Source organism: Meleagris gallopavo, chromosome 6 (genome assembly GCF_905368555.1).
Source record: "Meleagris gallopavo chromosome 6, MGAL_WU_HG_1.1, whole genome shotgun sequence".
Taxonomy (NCBI): domain Eukaryota; kingdom Metazoa; phylum Chordata; class Aves; order Galliformes; family Phasianidae; genus Meleagris; species Meleagris gallopavo.
In genome coordinates, this window is record NC_139409.1 from 47,438,755 (window position 1) to 47,454,156 (window position 15,402).

At 43.1% G+C, this 15,402-nt stretch overlaps 1 protein-coding gene across 7 annotated transcripts in view; it reads left to right on the forward strand.

Annotated features, from left to right (window-relative positions):
* PDE1C (phosphodiesterase 1C) overlaps nt 1–15,402 on the forward strand; it is a 343,427-nt gene that overhangs the window by 54,242 nt on the left and 273,783 nt on the right. The window contains exon 1 of one of the 7 annotated variants that reach the window (XM_085226621.1): nt 920–1,461. The exons of 5 other annotated variants lie outside the window; for them this stretch is intronic. In XM_085226621.1, the coding sequence (XP_085082747.1) occupies nt 1,377–1,461 (85 nt within the window). In that variant the 5' untranslated portion in view covers nt 920–1,376. Of the gene's footprint in view, nt 1–919; nt 1,462–15,402 lie in introns of those variants that run through there. One more of the 7 variants, XM_010713053.4, reaches the window with a different exon arrangement.

Here is a 15,402-nt window from a genome sequence, read left to right on the forward strand (position 1 = left end):
TTCAGTCTGGAGAAGAGGAGGCTCAGGAGAGACCTCATTGCACTCTACAGCTTCCTGAAGGGAGTGAGGGGGGGTTTGGCCTCTTCTCCCAAGCAACAAACAGGACCCAAGGAAATGGCTGCAAGTTGTACCAGAGGAGGTTTAGGTTAGACATGAGGAAAAACTTTTTATCTCAGAGAGAATGGAATGGCTGCCCAGGGAGGTGGCGGAGTCGCCATCCCTGGCGATGTTCAAGAGGCGCCTGGATGAGGAGCTGCGAGATATGGTTTAGTGCTTGTGGTAGCAGTGGTGATGGGAGGATGGTTGGACTAGATGATCTTGCAGATCCTTCCAACCTTTTGATTCTATGATCCTTTGAAACCTGAAAAAAGGAGCACTTTAGTAGCCGGTTCCTATATTAACACACATTATAGTACAAGGTTTGCACACTTTACATAAAAGTGGCATCATTAAGACATTGCCAGTGCTTTCATAGAGTCACAGAATGGTCTGAATTGGAAAGGACCTTTACGATCACCTAGTTCCAACCTCCTGCTATAAGCATGGACTCCTGTTTATAAAAACTTGACTTGCTGCTTGCCTTCTGGGAAAACTTCCTCAGCCCCAACTCTAAATAGTGTCTGTTCACAGAAAGGGGCTGGCCTACCTTCCTTTCTCAGTGGAGAAAAATTAACATTAAATATCCCCGAGGTGAAATAAAAAAGTTGCAGGGAGGTTTATAAACAACAGGGCATGTGAGCAGGAGCTCAAAAGGCTTTTCCTTGAACGTGTGTACATTCTGCTCAGTTTATCATCACCATTACTAAATTGCTTTTATTTCTCACAGTCCTTTAAGATTATTTTTCTTTTGTAAGAACGTTTTATACTCTTCTTCTGGCTGTGTTTCCAGAGACTTGTTGCTCGTGTAAGAAGTGGATGGTTGATGATGTACTGTAATCTTGGGTTGATTCATTATATCCCGACTGATTGAAACACTCAGCTTGCATTGGAAGGGCTGAAATCCGAGGGCAAATCAGAAGCCTCGAGAGCAAGGGGAGTCATGGAACCGGGACCCTTCATCTTTCCCTGACTGCGCGCTGAACTCCTACGCGGAACTGACAGATACAGCTGTCTTATCGACTCGGTAGCTTAGCCGTGGGTTTGGCTAACGAGCCGCTGCCCGAGGCTGGGCCGGGCCGGCACATCGGTGCGCGCTGGGGGAGGAGAAAGCGGCTGGGAGCGTGCTTGGCTCCCCGCACCGGAGATGTGCGCGGCTGGCTGCGAGGGCTGGCGCTAGCGGCGGAGCGGTGGACACCGGCACGGAGCACCGGCACAGAGCCCTGCGTGCCGCTGCCGCGGGGAGACAGCCTGAGCCGGAGGGACAAGCTGGAGGGATCATGACAGAGCCAAGCAGCAGAAAGGAAGGGTTTAAAAAATGCCGGAGCGCTACTTTCAGCATCGATGGCTATAGCTTTACTATTGGTGAGCCTGATTTAATTCCTCCGCTTTCTTTCATTTCTCTGTTTGTTCCCTCTCTGCAGCTTCAGTTAAAGACAGCTGTTGCTCACATCTGCCTCTTGTCGCTGTACGCGTTTGCAGTGTATGCCCTGCAACTTCTACATCTCTTTTCCTTTCTGCCTTCTGTGTTTACTTCTGTCCAAGAAACTTGTCAGCAATACGCAGCGCTGTGAATCCCTCCCTAGTTTTGGCACAAGGAGATGCTTGCAGAACTTCTTGGTTTGGTGCCTTATCTCAGGAACACCGCTGCTTTCAGGACCGCAGATTTCCAACTTGCTAGCTTGTTTCCTTCCGATGAATCCAGGAACACGGCCCTTGGGAGCTGTGGTTTTGTTTCCAGTATTTGTTTGTTGCCTTAGAGAGTGTTTTCAAATTCCATAACCTTTCACCATTCTTAGGTTTGTGTGAGAAGAGGTGCGCAATCATTCTTGTTGCTTCTCTCAAATACTAAAAATTGCTACGGGGCGGAAAGATGCGGGGAGAGGTCAGGAGTTTTAGGACTGTTTGTTTCTCTTGTAGCTGTTCGAGTGCAGTTTGTTGTGCTTGCTGTCTTAGGCAAAAATAAGCCTTCTCAAAGCAACAGGTGTCTGCATGTTTTCCAGCAGTCCTTCTGTGCAGAAGTTAAGATACGAGGATTCCCTAACAGGCTGCTCTGCTAAAACTGTGTATCTCCCAGGGCTGTGCTGTATAAAATCCTATAGACCTTAAAAATGAAAAGGCTTTTTATGGTATTTCAGTTTTCAAAGGAGATCCAGTTTGGTGTTTATGGGTAACAGCTGCAGAATAATCTATCAGTACAAATCCCCCCTGGCTACGTTTTAGGTGGCAAGAGTTCTATTTTCCTGCAGTTGGGAAATCAGGGAAGTCGTTCCTGACTTGTACCAGTGTAACTGGGTCATGATTTCATTTAATAATGATGAATGCAAGCTTTTTGTTGGTGTGGGAGGTACTTGTTTTATCTAATTGCCTGCTTCACAGAAAACTTCTTTTGCAATCAAAAAACTTAGTGATAAAATACAGAGACAGAAATGTATGTGTCACTAAAATATTTCCATGTAAACATCTGTTAATGTGCATGTAACATTTGAAAGTTGAAGCTGCTAGGAAAATGCTACTTCTAAAGGCTATTTCTCTGAGATCGTGGGTGGTGGTCCCCCCCCTAAGAGCTAAGTTGCTGCATGTTTGCTTTTGAACTCCTTATCTTTAATCTCTCCATCTCTCATCATCGTTACTAATAGTGATATTTCATCAGTTTGTGTCAGTCTGGAGGAAAAACATTTCCTTTTTGAGCCTAGGCAGTAGAAAACATTATCCGAAGATGCTGAATGCTTCTGACTGTGCCTAATTACTTTGTTTGTTCCTGGACAAACCGAGAGGATTGCTGTATTTGTTACTCTGCTATCTTTATTACTACTTGTGCTCACTAAAGAACAAGACCAATTTTGGGGTCTAATGACTCAGGCAATTGCAGCTTCTGCTTCTTAGGACAGTTGTTGCATAGTAGTTCATGTGCTGTTTTCTTCTATTTGATGCGTGCAACCGATGTATTGATTGTGAACTGTGCCTTATGTAACATTTATTTTTATATCTTGGCAAATGTGCGCTGGATTGATTCACGTAACTGCGAAAGCACTGTAAACACACTATCTGGTATTACCAGCGCTGTGTGATGGGCAGATCTGAATGATTCATGTATTTGTTAATCTCTGCGTTGAAGAAAATGAATGTATCCGAACGGTGTGACAAAAATGTGGAAGTGTTGGAGATGGGCGTAAACATTTTTTCATCAGCTGAGACTTGTTTGTAGACTCCTAGTCTCAGATACTGCAAATTTCTTGAAGTTCTTGGAAGATGTTGAGCTGCTGAGTCTGCTATTGAAGCATGTCGGCTGGGATAGAAGATTGCTGCTCCGAGGGACACAGTGATGTCAGGTTGAGATTAATGTTTCCACTTACGTGCAAAAGAGTTAGAATTGGGATGAACCAATGCAAACTGTAAAGAAAGGATGATCTTCATAAAAATGATTATGTACAGCTAAACAAAAAGAAACTTTTCATGAAAGATTTGAGCCTGAAAATCAGCCATGACAGTGTGTGCGAAATGAGGAAGGCTGTTGCAGCAGCAGCTCCAGGCTGATTGCCTGCAGGTGTGCAGCAGTGTGTCACTAGAGATGGTCACTGTGTGTTTGCTCAGCAGCACGACCTCAAGCAGCTGTTGTGCAGCTCCCATTTTCCCCTCGCTCACTGCAAGAAGTTGGTGCACAACTGCAGCTGTTGTGGGAGCCTGGCACATCCCAAGGCCTCCACAGATCCCTCTAGGAGTATCTTGCCTGCCATGCTAAAAAGCAAATGTACTCTGATGCCTGGTAGCTTGACCTCTCTACAGAGCAACGAGGTAGTTGCAAGACCCTTTCCTCCACACACCAGCCACTCGTGGCAGAGAAATGAGGAGGACTGAGCTGTACAGCTCTGTGTGCACTGAGAATTTCTAGCATGGTTTCACGGGTTCCTTTGGACTTTTTGCACTGGCAGTGCGTTGATAAGGGGCTATAGCAGAGCTACAGAGAATGTTATTTAGTGGGGCCGTTTGGGATGAAGTGGAAAAATTATTTTGCTCTAGAAATTTCAGTGTGTCTCTAATGAAGATTTTGGTGTCTTTATTTGCCACTATCTCTGTCAGCAAATTTCAGTGTCTGTTTCAGAGTAAGTTTTTTAATTATGTAAGTTGTTTTGCTTGAGTTCTTGTTTAACGTTGGCTAAATTTTCCTCTACTGAAAATAATAAATACCAGCTGAGCTTAGAGGACAAGAAATTAGGAAGAACTCACGCCTGCTTTTTTTTGTCCTGCGCCTTCTCTCATCATTTATGAAATACTGTTAAGTCAGAATGCTGGTGTTACTGGCTTTGCTGCTTTAACTGGCTGTCTGAAGGTGCAAGATAGAGAAACATCCATTGCCTTTAAAGCTGGGAAAACAGTAAACACAAACATTAACAGAGGATATTTTCTTTCTGCATTTATCACCTTCCTCTGACTAAGAGCTAACTGCATTAAAGCTCCCACTCTGCTTTTCGTATCCAGAAGCACCTGGCAACACTGTTTTAAGTGTCTTGTCCAAATTTATCTAATCAATTTATTTTTGTGGGTTAAAATGAATTGAAGTGATGAGGAGTTCTGCTGCAGTTCAAGTGCTGACGGAGGTGGGACATGGAATTGAAACACTTGGTCTAGCTCACAGCAGTTGTTTCTACACCTTTCATGAAAGTTTGTTTAGGAGCACCATTTCAAGTGCAAAGGCTCTTCCTCCAATTATTGTTAAGGATTTGAGTTTTGCTCAGTGGCATTGTCAGGCCTTACTTTGAAATATTTCTTTAAAACCATGGTTTTCTTAACAGTCCTAGTTTATCGCTTTGCATTCATTACATGAAACCAATTCCAACATCATTGTGTGAATAACGCTCCCAAAGGCAGGGCTCTTGGTGAGTCCCTCTGAAAGTTCACGTCAGAAACCCATGTATGTCAGAGCAAATGTTGCTGGAGAGGATTGTGTTGGTCTCAGCTGGGGATGGGGAAGATTAGAAGCAAAGCCGATACTGAACTCAGCGTTCTCAGAATAAGCTCTGTGTCGTGCTTAATTTAAGGAGAAAAAAAAAAAAAAGCTACTGTAGTTATTTCCTTTTTTAAAGGTTGCACCTTAGGAGCTCCACGTTCAAAGTAACTGGAATAGAAAACACTGCTTTTGGGAAAGATTCTAGAAAGAAACCAGGGAAGTAAGAAGCTTCACTTTTTGTACTGTATGTTACCCAGAGAGCTTTGTGTATTGTAGCAACAATTAATATAGTTAATTGCATTGTTCTTGTGTATTGATTTTCAGCTTTGCTGGAGTCGGTCGTTCTTCTGAGGGTAATGTCTCCTTTGCAAGCCAGAGAAGAGACAGGCTTTAGCACAAGACCTAGCCCATGCACAAACACATACGTAGCATGTATTCATGGAGATTTACTTGACTTCTCCCCTTAGTTTCTTCTTATCAATCTAGATGATGTTTTTCATAGCATGCTGTAATCACAAGGTGCTGACAGATCTCCCACTGGCTCTGTGTGCGTGCCACTGGCAGTGTTCCTTCAGCAGAGGCCTTGGAGAGATGTCTGTCTGTGGGGTCAGTATGCTTTTGGGGAGAGAGGGAAGGTGCAAAAACAGTGTTCCTGGCAGAAAGGTGAACAATAACATAATCACTTCTCCTCTTGAGGGGGTTATAGCTTTTTCCTTGTCTTTGTACATGAACTCTGTATCGTTTTCTTTGTTACGATACCACAGCCAGAAGACCTAAACAAAACACAGCAAACCCCCAAACTTGGCTAACAGACCATGCTTTGGGAAGATCTTCCCATTGGAAGCATTTTTCATCTGATATCTAAGAATTAACAAATTCAAGTTGATTAATATAAAGCAAGTGAGAGGCTTGCATTTGGATGTGGTACTCTGCTGTTCTAATAAAACAGAAAGGAAAATAAAACCCACCCTCCTCCTACTCTCAAAAATTAACATAAAGCTGCTAGCAAATAGAAATAAAACTAACATTGAGGTTTTTCTTCTGCTCTTTCCTTTACAAAGTTGTGCCTTAGCTTCAAACCAGCCTGGGCTTTGTCTGCTCTGCCTGAATATTCACCTGAAAGAAAGCTGAATTTTTGGTGTCCACATTTGTGAGACAACCAGCTGGCCCCAGTGTGGAGTGGGATTCTTCTGGACACAGTGGTTGGCAACAGCAAGTCTTGTTGGTATTTCTGTCACTTAGCTGCTTTTATAATAAGTGGGGATGGTGATTTCTGTGGCATCTGCAGGAACGTGATGGTGTTCAGTGATTCAGGGTGGGCTGCTTTGAGCTAAGTGATCTCTGGGAAGACTGCAGCATTGGATCTTGTGTGGCAGAAAGCTTGGCAATGTTTTCATGGAGCTCAGCTATTTGCCACTGTGGATGACCTGCCTTGTCACTACTACCTGCTGTTCACAGCTGTGGGTATCGTGGCATCTTGAAACACAGTAAGACTTTGGGGTCTGCCTCTTCTCTCAGACTTGCCACATGGAAGATGTCATAGCACACCAAATTTGCCAGCAGCTCACACTGGGAGCTCTCAAAGTCAGTTGCCTTTTGGGATTTGTCTTTCTGTAGTAGATCTTCTGTTTTAAGCTCTTGTGCTGTGCTTACTGTCTCGCTTTTCTGATGTATTACTATTGCACGAGTAAAGGCTTCTGGATGCACCATGTGCTTATTGGTACAAGTGCAAATCGAGTCAAAAGGCAGGATTCTGGCCAGTAGCAAATTGCATCACTCCACTGCTGCTGGGAGTCCAACAGTGACTTAAATAAACAAAGGATCTGTCCCCAGACAGTTTTCTCTGCTAAAAGCACACACTGCTGTAGGTCAGAGAAGAGTCTGACCTATGCACAAAGTGAGGTAAAATCATATAGCTTTACTACAGCTTGCTCCCAAGACTTTTTGCTGGTATCTTTTTCCTCCCAAATTCTCCCTGTCCAGTGACAGAAGTTGTATTTAGTGATGGCCCTGAAACTTGATTTCCAGATTTCCAGTAACTACAGGCTCAAAATTTCCTGTAAAGGTAACCTTTGCTTGTATCAGTAGTTGTTTGTGAAGTTGGAAGCTCGGTGAGGAGAAAGTTGCAGTAATTACCAAACAGATGCACATGATGAGATCTCTACTGGTTTCCCAGCTGGAAAGCCAAGCTGTGCACTGGGACAACGTGAGAGCAGTTGCTCTGGTCATCCTCCTCCTCCTTACTGTCATAGGAGCTGCAATCAGCTGCTTGAACGTTTCCCTCAGGAAGACTACAGGCATCATCTTTCTCCATTAAATGGCAGCACGTGGTGCTTAGTCTCTTGCTGCTGCTGCACGATGCTGCCTCATTTCTGTTGATGGAGTGCCCTTCCCCCCCTTTCTCAAAGTGATGAGACCTTACAAATGGTGTGGTGTTGGGAAAGGGGATAAGCAGCTTGCTCAGCCGGTACCACTCAGTTTGACACCAAGTGCCTCTTCTAAAGTCAGTAATTTTGTAGCCAGGTCACGTTCATCTAGGTTTGAGAACAAGGAAGGCAGTTTGGATCCAGGCTGCCTGTCCTTTTCCTTTTGTATTGACAATGAATACTTATTAGGAATGAAAGCTTTCAAAAATCAAGTTGTACCAGTTCTTTCCTCATGTGTGTGGGTAGCTGAAGTCCTTACAGTAACTCCAAGTGGTGTACTGATTGCTTTTAATGGAATCTCTTTTTTTTTCCTTTCCATTTTGGGGTTTTGTACTTTTAAACAGTGGTAACGGATATAGCCCCCCAAATTTGCACCAGTATTTTTCTCCTTAGATGTTATCCTTTTTTTTATTCTGTGTCCCACAAATATCAGTGTTGTTTTAGTTTGAATTGTGTCAACTGAAAGCTAAACTTTCTTCTCTAGTCTCACCAAGCAGATTAGCACGTGAAGGAAGCTTTTTTTCATTACTAGTTCAAGTGAATTTTTAAGCTAGCCTGGAGATAATTGGAAGTAACAATTGTAAGTATATCAACTTTCTCTTACAGCGATTTGTTCAAAGTATTGAATTTTCTTTTTGATGATTGCTATGGACAAAGATAAATGCCCTACACCTACTAAACAGATATCCCTAAGAAAACTCAAAACGGTTTCATTTAGGCCGTGCTTCTGCTGTTGGCTGAGGTCTTTTCTGCTGGCAACAAATGCCCTTGTTCTCAACTGCATCCTGAGGAGCTTTGCTGAGTTGTGAGAGAAGCACTGCCCTGTGATGACGTGAGAACAGTGGGTATTTTTGTCAAATACCAAGAGGGAAGAACAGCAATTGTAGCGCCCTAAGAAGTGAACCAAGAATGTAAGTACCAGGAGAGAAAGAGTTCTATGAAATTTAGGGATGCTAATGTCAGCTATGCTGCAAAATCCAAAGTGTTGCTTTAATCTCCCATTGAAGCTGATGTTTTGCAGGGTAGGATGTTTTGTGTGCTGCTGAACAGCAAAGTGAACAGCAGAATGCTAAATCTGCTTAATTTATATTGATTTCCTTCTCTATTCCTGAAGCTGTGATCATTACCAAACATGTATACTGTTAATAATCACTATTTCCCTTACAATGTAGTCTAAAAATGAGATCTTTTGGGGGCTTCAGACTTCTTTATTTGCCCCCATTAGGTTAGGTTAGCCTACAGGGAGAGAGATGGTCCTTTCCCCTAACTTGCAAGAGCTTGGTTTAAAGACAATCTATGTTATTTTTGCCTTGAACATTATCATAATTCAGAATTGAATATCTTAGAGGCCAAATTACACTCTGACTCTTACGCAAACCTGATAACTGAAAACGTAATTTGGCCTGCAGTGTGTACTTTTTTTATTAAAACTGTCGTATGAGCAAATCTAAGACATCTCTGGCAAAGCTGTGCTGTTTTTTAGCTTGCCAAAATCTGAAATATTAAAATATAGAACTTACTAATCAAATAATTCAGATTTCAATCTCAATCATAGGGCAGGGGATCTATACGCTACTTGTATATGGCACAGAGTATAAAATGTGTACACAAATATAACAGAGCAGGAAGGACCTAGGAGAGGTGGAGGAACATATGCATAGAACATAAAATAACCCTGAAAAATATGCATTTTTTTTTCCAGGGTTAATTTATGGAAATTTTATGAAATTTAATTCATGACTGTTCAAATAACAACAGCAGTGAGATTTTCCTGACCCCTGGATGCAGGCTAACTCTGTTGTTAGTAAAATTAGTGGATATCTCAAGAAAATCCGTAACAGAACATCTTATTTTACTTTTAAAAGTTCCTTTGTACTTTGTGTTGATTTCTTTCTGGTAACCTGAACACTTAAATAGAATTACAGAAGGAAATACCGTAGATCTAATGGCTACTATTAATGTTAGCTATTAGCTGATAGTTTTTTTCATACTGATCGTCTGATAATGAATGTCTTGCCTCACTTTGAGTAAATTCTGATTTTTTACAAGAATAATACAGGCCAAATTTGAGCTGAAAGTGTTTAATGACATCTAGGTATCTGTTTCTTCTACAAAAAAGGATCGCTTTTTCCATGCTGTGTGTATTTGGTTATGAGAGAGGTGTCTATTAAGGTACTTGGTTCACCTTTCATAGAGTCACAGAGTGGCTTGGATTGGAAGGGACCTCAAAGATCATCAAGTTCCAACTTCACTGCTGCAGGCAGGGCTGCCAACCTCCATATCTAATACTAGACCAGGCTGCCCAGGGCCCCATCCAACCTGGCCTTGAACACCTCCATGTATGAAGCATCCAAAGCCTCTCTGGGCAGCCTGTTCCAGCGCCTCACCACTCTTTCTCTGTAAAGAACCTCCCCCTTTTCTCCCTGTCAAATGGAGAAGTGATTACTTAGAGACCTCCTGCCTCGCTATGCAAAGATGCACCGTGCTGACGTGAGACGGGGTCTGGAAGATGGTTATCCCAGACCCTGTTTGAATAGTGATGTGGCAGCTCCTCTATGAGCACAGTTTGCAGCCCTCTTTGCTGCAGCAAGCAGGTACTGGCTGCTACTAACTTTACTTCATTTGGCCATAAAGCTGAGTCCTTTCCTCTTGTCTGCTCCAGCAGCAGGAACTATCTGTTGCAGACACAAGACGAGGAGGTGGAGGAACCCTTACATGGCACTACAGTTCAAAACCCCACCTGGGAGTTGTCAAAGCAGTATGGAAGACTAGGGGATCCTGGCTGTTAGGTGTTGTACCTGAGTTTCACTTAGACAGGCTGAAGCCATGGCTTGAGTTTGGATGCATAGTTGTAGATCTTGTAAATAATCAAATAATCCAATTATCAGTCTGGTCTGCTAACCCTTCCCAGCATTCCTCCATTCCTGAAATGTCAGCAGGTTGTTGTTATTGCAGTTGTTAGGTGGCTTCTTAATATTATTCTTGTCTCCAGGGTTAATGCTGAAGGCTTAATTGCTCTTGAGGTGGGAAAGTATAAGAGCTGAGAATGGTAATTACAGCACTTCTTATAACTTGGATCTACTGGCTCCTGGAAGATGCATCTGTCAGCTTGATGACATGATCAGAGCAAATTTTCCTTCATGAGAGAGTATGTTTATTCTTTAGTGATGTTTGCTGCCTTATGTTCCAGTCTAATGCTTCCCATTAATTAGAATTTATTGTGCTATTTAAGTGAAGTAGGATTTTTGAAGTGAAATTCTGCATAGTAGCTTGTCATTTAGTCTCTGATTGTGTTTGCCTACTTGCCCTCTGAAGCAGCAATAACAATTTGAGCCTTCTGTTTTATTATCTGTCATTTACAGTAACACTATGTGCTTAATTATTTTTCTCCAGTTCTGCACTGATACTTAAATGAAACCTTTGGGATATTTTCCCTGCTGATTTGGTGTTTACATGTTATGTTCAGTCTCTCGTATTTGCTCTCTTTCATGTTGTTCATAGGAAGCAAGTTTTGTGTCCTTTTTAGAAGTTTTTAGCTTTGATTATTTCAATGTTTATTAAGCACAGATCTATTCAGATGCTTTGGACAAGCCTACTCAGAATACCAATGTCTTCAGATCTCAAAGTAAAGTGGCAAAGCAAATTTCACCTTTGAACACTTGCAAATTTTGCCTGTAAGGCATAAGTGCTGTTACAAACCAACTTTTTGAACTGGGAAGAGGATGATGTTCTCACATGTATGAAAAGATTCATCCAAGGGGGTATAGTGCTTTAGACTTGGAGTTGCACGTCTTTCTCCAGCCCCCATAGTCCTTCTCCTCAGCCTTTGGCAATGGTATCTGTGAGCCCCACTGCTTGCTGGCACTGCTGCCCATCAAAAGGAAGGCATGGAGACTCCTGTGAAGGAACCCGGAAGAGGGAAGAAGGAAGACAGCACATGCTTTAGGTGCCAAAATCTCTTTCTATGGCTGTGCCAAGATTAATTTCTGTTTCTAAAGAAAATGATGCCGTACCTTATGAATCTTGAACTCCTCAGCCCAAATTATGCAAGTCGATGAACACATTGGGTAGCAAATATCCTAAGACTCTTCTAATTATGAAATAGACTTCTAGCCAAACTTACAATTCCAGAATGATACATCATGCAAACTTGGTATGCACAAAAATGAGTCATGTGATTTAATTTTTAATTTCATTCAGAATCTTCTTTTTCTATTTACAGATTACTTTTATGTATTTAGTATCTCATTGCATGCTGTAAACTGCATGTGCACGTGACACATGTAATGCTTGTCATCACTGCGAGAAAATATTTATATGTTCTTGTTTGCAGTAAGCTGATTGTTGAAGTCACCAAGCAGCATTTAGAATGGATAAGATACTTGTGACTGCTGTATGAGGTCATACATGCTTTGGTACCCTTGGTACCCAGGCAGCTGGACTTCCCCAAGTGAAAGATCCTAGTTTAAAAATGAAGGAAAAAAGAAGAAAAAATGCACTTAAATCTTTTTAAAAAGACAGTGTATCAGAAGGTTCTGTAGCGATGCATGACAAAAAACAAAGAAAATCAATAACTGAGAAGTATTTGTATGAAGAATCTGTGTGATTAATCCCATTGTTATAAATGAGAGTACTCGTGATGTTCAGGAACATTTGGACATTGTGTTGAGGGATACGGTTTAGTGAAAACTATTGGTGATAGGTGTATGGTTGGACTGGATGACCTTATAGGTCTTTTCCAACCTTGGTGTTTCTATGATTCTGTGACTGCAAGAACTGCCAAACGAGACTTGTTCATAAGGAAGAACTATTAATTGTATTTTAAAAGTTGCCTTAGTTGCTCAGTCACTCTTCCTTTAAATGCTTTAAAACATTTTAAGGAGCATGGATGTAAGCCATTCTGCTGCATCCACAGCATCTTGTGTATGAAGGCAGGAAGCTTTATGATGGGTGTCCAACCTTTTGTCTTTCGTGGGCCACACTGAGTGAAGAATTGTCTTAGGCTACATATAAAGTGTGTAGGTCACTGCAAAAGTAATGCCTCCTATTGCTTTCCATGGAAACTACAACAGATACAAAGAGCACAATAACACCACTTGAAAGATACGTACTCAGCTACAAAACGCTATTTTTCAACACAGCCACCACCACTGGCAGTGATCGTTGCTGTGATTATAAAAAATCTGCACCAGCTGAGGTTGCCCTGCTGTTGCCACTGCTGAAACGCACCACCCACCACTGTGCTCACATTTACTGTTTGGTCTCTATATACATTTAAGCATTACTTAAGTTAATTAAGAGAGTTGCCCTCGTGATATAGTTGATGTGTGTAAGTAGGGAAACTTTTTTTTTAATTAAAAAAAAAAAAATATATATATATATATAAAGAGAACAACAAACATGAAGAACTAGTGGGATATTTGACCCCAGTTTTGAGAAAGTAATGCCTCACCCTGGTTTGATGGCAGTGGCTGCCATTCTCTGTGAGCTCTCAGGGTGTTCATCCAAGACTTTTGATGAAATTTTACTCTTCCTGTGCTTTATCCTTGAGAATAGCTGTTTACAAGTGTATGTACTGCCAAATAGTAATGGTATGAATAAGGTGTGACCTGAAGGAAGGGCTATTTCTTTCTGATCACTTAAGGTCTGATCGAGGAACGTGATCAGATTTATGGGTTGAAAATTTGCAGGTAATGTATTTGTGTTGACTGAGAAAGGAGTTGCAACTATAGCAAAAAAAAAAAAATATATATATATATTTATGTATATATATATATATATTTCATTTTTTTTTTTGTCAACCTTGAAACCTATTCTCAAATTCCTGTATCAAAACACAAATCGGGGCTGCGTGTTCTTCTCAATTTTCAGGACTGCGTTCAGGCAGTGCATCAGGCTGCACGCGGTTATTTGCCATAACTGAGTCAGCACAGCTCTGCGATCTCCCTGAGTCCCAGCATCAGCTCTGGCAGTGCCGATCGCGCACGGCTGGCTGGTTGTTGTTGGGCCGGGCCGGGCTGCTCTGTGGGGAGGAGCCGCCGCCATGTTGGCGCGGGGAAGGGGGCGGCCGCAGGGCGGGCTGTGCCGCGCCGCGTGTGGGACGTGGCTGCTGTAACCGCTTCTGGCGGCCACGCAGAGAAGGGCTGGCGTTAATTTAAACTGAAACCTTTTGCTTTAGTTATGTGTTTGTCCTGATAAGTGCTAATTCTTGTTCTCAGTTCAGGCAGTTCTGTTCATTAACCAGTTAGCTGTTGAGCGGAAGGTATTTGAGAGTTATAATAATACACATCTTGGTAATGTGTATGTAAAATACTCCACCACGGAGCAGAGGGTGCTGAGACAGGGCAAAGGGACAGCCTCAGTGGTGTGTGCAGTGTGGTGGTTGTTCCTCGGACTGGCAATGAGGGCAGCGTGTCCTGCTGTGGGGTACATTCTGTGTGCAGGAGGCAAGGAGAGGATGCAGGAACCTATATACAAACTCTAAGGTTCCAAAAAGAGAGACCATTATTATTTTTCTACAAAAAGTTTATTTTTACTTTATATTGTTATTGTAACAATATAAAGTGTTGCTTGTCCAGCCTTGAACATAAAGTCCAAGCGAAGTGTCTTCCAACTGATCCAGGGACTGGATCTTCCTGCTGGTGTTCAGCACTTTCTGTCAGAACCAAGTCTGCTTCTCCACAGGAACAGCTGCCTCTGTCACTTCTCTGATTCCTCCTTTCCCCTGGGGAGTGATGAGGGAGGCGGACAGGAAGGATAGGCTCATGGAAGCCTTGGCTGTCAAAAGAATTACCAGGAAATGAAGGCTCCATGTAAACACATGGAATAGCCCTGAGTTGGGGCTCTCCTGGGTGAGGGCAAACTTATGGGATAGGAGGATCAGCACCGGCATTGAGGCGGCCGTTTGCAGATATGGTCCTGAGTTGGGACTCTCCCAAGTAAGGATAAACTTAAGAAGTTCTTGCACCCCCGGCAGTGTTCAAGGCCCATGGGAGTTCAAGTGCCTCTGCTGGACTCCTCTCATTGCCGTGGCACAGCAGCTCAGAGGAATGCAGGCCCTGCCCTGCCTGCCCTCTTCCTCAAGACTTGGTGAAGAAAAGATGAGAGGTCTTGGGGAGGGACAAGTGAGGGGAACAGGAAGGAGGGCTTGTAGGAGCCTTGGCTGTGAGAAGAAGAATTACCAGGAAGTGGAGGCTTAATGTGAACCCATGGGATTGCCCTGTGCAGGGGCTCTCCTGGGTAAGAGCAAACTTATGGGGTAGGAGGATCAGCACTGGCGTCAAGGCGGCCATTTGGAGGGAAGTGGGCAGACCCTGGCACCCTGTGGTGATCTTTGAGGTGCAGTCTCTTTCTGGTCAGCCTAACAGTGATGGCTTGGTGACCAGCCAGCTCCAACGGAGGCAGATCCGCTTCCATCAGGTTATCTTCCAGAGGTAGATCTACCTCCATGGGCTCTATGTCACTGCCAGGCGGGTCTACCTCCATAGCTCGATGTCATTGCCCATTTCCATCAGTCTCTGTTTCTTGGCAGGTGGATGTTTCATACCCTGTACTCGAAATAAAACTTTTTTATCTTACAGGGATTATCTACTACTGGCTGTGTCTGCTCAGTGACTGGGGACACAAGATGGTTGCAAGAATGTACCAAGAGGGTCAGGAAAGGGGGTTCTCATGCACCCTGCAGCTGCCTGGGATGGAGTTGTCCTGGTGCTGGTCAGCAGAGAGGGGACAAAGCATACTGACACTCACAGGCAGCCATTAAGAACTGCTGAATTTCAAGGGTTGTATTAGCTGTCCTTTCCCATCCCTCACTGACACCCCTGGAGTGTGAGAAGGTGGTATCTCTTCTACCGTGATCCCAAAGGATAAGGGGTGGGGAGGTGAGGGCTTACTTGTTCTTTGGGCAGCTGTACTGGTTCAGCTTTGGTGGTT